The sequence below is a fragment of the Gavia stellata genome, chromosome 22, assembly GCF_030936135.1.
Source record: "Gavia stellata isolate bGavSte3 chromosome 22, bGavSte3.hap2, whole genome shotgun sequence".
In the NCBI taxonomy this organism is placed as follows: domain Eukaryota; kingdom Metazoa; phylum Chordata; class Aves; order Gaviiformes; family Gaviidae; genus Gavia; species Gavia stellata.
Genome location: NC_082615.1, coordinates 5,436,134 through 5,442,133, shown reverse-complemented (window position 1 = coordinate 5,442,133; position 6,000 = coordinate 5,436,134). Strand labels below are relative to the sequence as shown.

Here is a 6,000-nt window from a genome sequence, read left to right as displayed (position 1 = left end):
CGATGCATCGTTTTCAGGGAGATTTTATTTTCCCCTTAGGTTAAATAGTTCATAAAATCACAGAATAACTGACAGCTGAACGTGGAGGTTGTGACGCACGGGTTTCAGGGAGACCTTTTTCCCCTCAGGTCAAATATTTCATAGGCTCACGGAAGAGTTGGGCACATTTACAGCAAGCCAGTCTGCAAACAAGTCCCCAGCCCCAGATAAGTGCAAGAAACACTGTGGGTGACTGGCCAGCCCCTGCCATGTCCCGCCATGAGCCACCCAACGGGTGGGGGGCCCCCACCGAGCTCCCCTGCTGCCAGAAAGCCCACGCCAAGAAACACACGATAATCTCCAGGGAGGACAAAAGGGCAGGACGGCTCGCGCAGCGTGACGGCTGCGATGCTGTCGGCTCCCTGGCGCTACCGGCAGCGGCAGGCGATGCAAGCGCAAAGTGCAACGTAGCGCGGTGCTCTCCAGGGCTGGAGTGGCTTTCCAGGACTGAGCTCCGCGGATTGGCCCGGAACACCCAGCTCTCCTCCCTCCCTGCCCTCCCTCCTTCAGCACCCTCAACCCACTGAGATTGGACAGCCTGGTGCCACATGGCAGAGAGGAACCAGGATAAAAGATGAGCTGGACTTGGGGACTGTAGCCTCCGCAGCGGAACAGCTGGGAGAAGTTTGCAGGGAGGTGGCACCAAACTTTGCCGGCTGCACCAAGCCAGTGCAGAGGAGGACAGACGGGCACCGGGGCTGCGGCCACCCAGGGACACCCGTGGGGTGAGCGCCAGCTGCGGAGCATCCCGTCCCCTCTGCGCCCGGCCATGTCCCTGGTGGTGAAGGAGAAGAACCACGTGCGGTTGGTCTTCTTGGGCGCCGCCGGCGTGGGCAAGACAGCCCTCATCCGCCGCTTCCTGATGGACACCTTCGAGCCCAAGCACCGGCGCACGGTGGAGGAGCTGCACAGCAAGGAGTACGAGGTGTGCGGGGCCACGGTCAAGGTGGAAATCCTGGACACCAGCGGCAGCTACTCCTTCCCGGCCATGAGGAAGCTCTCAATCCAGAACAGCGATGCTTTCGCCCTGGTCTACGCCATAGACGACGCTGAGTCCTTCGAGAGCATCAAGAGCCTGCGGGAGGAGATCCTGGAGGTGAAGGAAGACAAGTTCCCTCCCATCGTGGTGGTCGGCAACAAGGCGGAGAGTGGCAGCGAGCGGCAGGTGCCGGCGGAGGATGCCTTGTCGCTGGTGGAGCTGGACTGGAACAGCCGCTTTGTGGAGACGTCGGCCAAGGACAACGAGAATGTCCTGGAGGTCTTCAGGGAGCTGCTGCAGCAAGCTAACCTGCCCAGCCGGCTCAGCCCGGCGCTCTGCAAGAGGAGGGAGACGTTGCCCAAGGAGCAGGCGCTCCGGCCTCCCATGAACAAGACCAACAGCTGCTCGGTGTGCTGAGCCGGCCGCCCGGGGCCGGGAGGAAGGCACCGGCAGCAGCGACACCGGCTGGAAACTCAGGTGGGCTGGGTGGGGAGAGGCGCTGCCTCGGCCAAAACCAACCCTGCTGCCTCCCAACCCTTCCCTCCTCTTCCCCACCCAGCCCGCCGGGACCGGTGAGAGTTGGAGATGACAAGGAGGAGGGATTTGGAAGGGATGCTGGTTGCTGGAAGGGCACGGGGAGAGGGAGAGTTCCCAAAAAAGGCAGGAGGTGTACCTGGGAAATGGCCGGTGGGCAGCCAGCATGTTGCATCTGTGCCATGGTGAGCTTGCAGGCGGGCAGGCAGCTCCTCGCGTGTTAGGAAAGGGGGACAAGCAACGGGTCTTTGGCTGCATGCATCAGAAGGCAGATGCGGGCATCCGTGCAGCTGCATCGCACCCGCCGGTGCCGCTCTCCCGGGTCTTGTTCGGGTCCTGTGTCACCTCGCCCCAAACACCTGCACGTACAACCTCCTGGCGCGGCTGTGGTTACGACAGACCCAGTGTCCAAAGTAGTTTTGATTTTTGTACCTTGGCGTAGAGCATGCGATAGGGCGGTCTGTGCATCTCTTTGGTTTTCTCTTTTCTATTTTTGTGGGTTTTTAAGCATACCCAATAAACACGTTGTTGCAAAGCGGAGCTGGAAAGCGTCTGGGTTTCTTTCTCCTGTACTTCAAATGCTGCAGTGCCTGGTATCAGTGTTTTATGCCCAGACCCTTATCGCTGCGTTTGTGTTCCCTCCTCCACCTTATCTGGAGCGTCCCGGCACCGGCGGAGCCTCCCCAGCTCTCCAGCCTCCCTTGGCAGTGTCAGGACATCTGGTGTTACGATTTTCCTGACAATTTAACCCCTAAAGTTTTTACCAAGCATGAGTAACTAAAAATAAAACAGCTCTTCTCACGTCCAAGTACAGAAAAGAACAACAGCCATTAAAAGACAGCTGATCCACTGAAATAAAAACTATAAACACATTAAATGGAGATAATAAAAGGAGTGGGAGAAGAGCACAGAAGGGCAGTGTTTACTGTGCCTTAGCATGCACCACACTGGTTTACTCTCCCCTCGCACAGCCCATCCATGCCGTAATGAGCATTTAACCGGCTCAGCAGCCACACAAAAACAATAAATAAAGATATTAAAGCTTGGTGGATTAAAGAGTCATCCACCCTGGACCAGACCCAAGGGAGCTGGGTAATTTGGGGTCCCCAGCTTTCAGAAGCCCAGCCCTGCAGTATGGTGTGCCCCCCGCCCAGCCGGGCAGGCTGACACAGGATCACACCCAGTGATCCCAGCCCCTTCCCGACCCGGACAGGGGAGGAGAAGGTGCCGGCAGGGAGAGCCCAGCCTCCCCGTGGGCATCCCTCACTGGGGCACCCCACTGCCACGTCCTCCACGGGCACCGGTGCAATGACAGTGACCTCCAGGCAGGCGAAATCCACCCCCCCCGCCCCGAAGAGGTGCAGGATGAGGCCGGGGGCAGGCAGCGGGGAGGGCAGGCAGCGGGGAGGGCAGGCAGCGGGGAGGGCAGGCAGGCTCCGGCAGGACCCACTGCTGCTGGCCGGGTGCATCGGGGTGCCCTCACCGCTCTCCAGCTCGCAGCCACGTACCTCGTGCTGCCACCCGCGATGCTCTGCGAAGGTGTGTGGCCGCTCCTCGCCCAGCGCCGTGGGGACATGCGGAGCAGCTCAGGACAGAGCCCTTTCCTGGGGAAAACCAGGCTTCTGCCTGGAGGGAATGAAATACGAAGGAAGTTCACTTTCGGCAGCTGATCCAAGGCGGTGGCACCCTGCCCGCGGCAGGGATGGGCACGACGGATGCAGCCGCAGGTGATGCTGCGCCCTGGCTGTACCCATCACCCGAGCCACCCCGCCGTGGCAGGATGGGGACGGGGCTGTCCCTGCCAGCGCTGCCCACACTCGGCCCTGACCGGGGGTGACCTGGCCATGCTGAGGCACCTCCCGGCCGGTGCAGTGATTCCTGCCTCCATGAGCCGACCTCTCGCAATTTAGCCAGCCCTGCAGGAGTTTCACAACTTGCAGAGAGGGGTTTTTTTTGTTTTAGAGCAGGGTTATGCTAGACTCAGGAGCACTGGGCTTTTTGGTTTATAGTATTACGCTAAAAGCAGACGAAAACCTCTTTGCAGTGTAAATTTAGGAAGCTGGGACGAGCACGGCTGCCTGCCAGCCCCCTCCTGCACAGTGCGCCCTGCATGGTTTGATCCACGATACGGACTGGAAACAGCTGCTTATGTCTGGGGTGTCCCAACAGCCTCCCCAGGCTCAGGCTGGCGGAGTTCCCCCCGGGAGCCATCGTGGGGAGAGGCTCCCCCATGCCCCAGCACCAACTTCCCTGGGCTGACCACTACCCCCCCCCCAGGTGCTTCAGGACCCCCGCTCCCAGCCAGCCCCGGCCCATGACCTGCAGAGTACAGCAGCCGCTGGCGCAGAGATGCTGGCCGAGATGCTGGAGCTGCAGGAGATGCAGAAACTGAGATGCTGGAGCTGCAGCAGATGCAGAGACCGAGATGCTGGAGCTGCAGCAGATGCAGAGACCGAGATGCTGGAGCTGCAGCAGATGCAGAGACTGAGATGCTGGAGCTGCAGGAGGTGCAGAGACCGAGATGCTGGAGCTGCAGCAGATGCAGAGACCGAGATGCTGGAGCTGCAGGAGGTGCAGAAACTGAGCTGCTGGAGCTGCAGGAGCTGCAGGAGATGTTGGAGCTGCAGGAGCTGCAGCAGATGCAGAGACCGAGCTGCTGGAGCTGCAGGAGATGTTGGAGCTGCAGGAGCTGCAGGAGCTGCAGCAGATGCAGAGACCGAGCTGCTGGAGCTGTAGGAGATGCTGGAGCTGCAGGAGCTGCAGGGACCCTCTCGACGGGCCCACCTCCACGTGCCCCTGCAGTTCTGGGCTCCAGCAATGAGCAGAGCCATTGGAGGAACTCGCCCAGCAGCACATGCCACACGCCCAATGCCTGGCTGTGTTATACAGCCCCCCCCCGCCTCCCCCCGGCTGCGCAGGGGAAGGGGGCTCAGGGGCGGTGGGCAGGGATGCTCTTGGGATGGAGGGCAGCGCTCCCCAGCCCTTCTGCCCCTCAACTGCAACCCCACACCCCGGGGCATAGCGGGTTTGGGGGTTTTTTTGCAACGCTCCGTTGAAATCCTGTTGCAGGGGGCTGCTTAGCCGGGGTTACATACAGCTGCCTCACTTCAACCTTGGGGTCAGCAAGCTTTGGCCATGCAGGGACCTGGCACGAAGTTGGGGTTTGCAAGCATTTGCCATGCAAGGACTCCGGCAGGACAAGAGGGTTTCAGACACGGTCTCCCCAGGGCTCTGTGCGGGATGCAGGGCAAGGGAGAGCAGCCAGGAGCCTCAGCCCGTGCCAAGCTGCAAGGCACTGCGCTGCACCGCAGGGACGTGGTAGAATAACTGTAATATCAAAATGCAAATAAAGCAGCGGGGTAAGAGCCCCTGGTGCCTGTCCTAGAGGAGTCCATGCCGGACACGGCGTTGTCCCCCGAGGCGGTGTAAGCCCCGCTCCGGTTTCTGCCTGTGCACATCGGTGTGCTGGGACTCAAGCAGTGCTTCTCCTGTGACCGAGCAGGGCAAGAAGTGACCTGACTGCAAATGTGTCGAGTGAGGTTAAAAATAAGCCGGTCCTGTGTCTCATGGCCTGAGATGTGGGTGTGCAGCCTGTGTTCGCCCTCTGTTTTAGCAGAAAAATGCAGCTAAGGGCACTCCCGGGGTAGCTGTGTCACACAGGGGAGGTAAAGCCCTCCTGAGGGCTACAGCTGGTTTGGTACCAACCTGTACAATGGGATGTGTTGAAGAACTAAACACATGCAGCTCATTTTCTTTCAACAAGTGGCAACAAGTGAAATGGCTTTTCTTGCCCAGACACCGCTCACAGCTACTGAACACAGCGTATCCGCAGCTGAGTCTGGGGGACAGCAGGCGAGCGCAGACTGAGCACGAGATAGACCGAGCCATGCACGCAGAGGTTTGCTAGAGCTGTCCCTGCAAAAATCCCAGAGGCACACACCTAATGAGAGGAGCAAAATCTGCCCTTCCTTCTGCTTCCCCTCCCTGGAGGAGAGGGCAGCTGGGGCAGATGCTTCGTGCTGGGGCTTCAGGGGAAAGCCTGGGAGAACAGGGTCCATCCCAGCACCCGTCTGGGTCCCCCCCCCAGCTCAGCTCTGCCCTGACATGCTTGGCTGTCCCCGTGACCATGGCCCGGTGGCAATCAGAGCCTGCCGGGGCTGAAGGGCTGCCATCTCCATCAGCAGCAGGCTGCTGCAGTGCCCAGCGGCACAAGATCCAGGGAAAAGCCTTGGTCCCCGCTGAGCCACGGACGGGCACGACAGCACGACACCGCTGTCCCCAGGATGGCATCTCAGGCAGCAGCAGCGCTCGCTCTCACGATCCCCTCTCTGGGGCTGGAGAGGTTTCATCCCACTGGTTCTCTTAGTTAATTAGCTGTGGTTTAAGTTTGAGTTGGTTTTTCATAGGTGGGCTGTTATGGCCATATGCAGAGTGGCCCTGGTACCAGG

At 60.1% G+C, this 6,000-nt stretch overlaps 1 protein-coding gene across 1 annotated transcript; it reads left to right on the top strand.

Moving 5' to 3' along the window:
• The first annotated feature begins 808 nt into the window (after positions 1 to 808).
• LOC104261307 (GTP-binding protein Rhes-like) lies at positions 809 to 1,435 on the top strand. The gene has a single exon (XM_059828350.1). The coding sequence runs from the start codon at positions 809 to 811 to the stop codon at positions 1,433 to 1,435; it is 627 nt and encodes a 208-aa protein (XP_059684333.1).
• The last annotated feature ends 4,565 nt before the right edge of the window (positions 1,436 to 6,000 follow it).

What these genes read in the sequence shown, in the direction of transcription:
- LOC104261307 (XM_059828350.1), top strand. Translation starts at nt 809, where the DNA reads ATGTCCCTGGTGGTGAAGGAGAAGAACCACGTGCGGTTGGTCTTCTTG.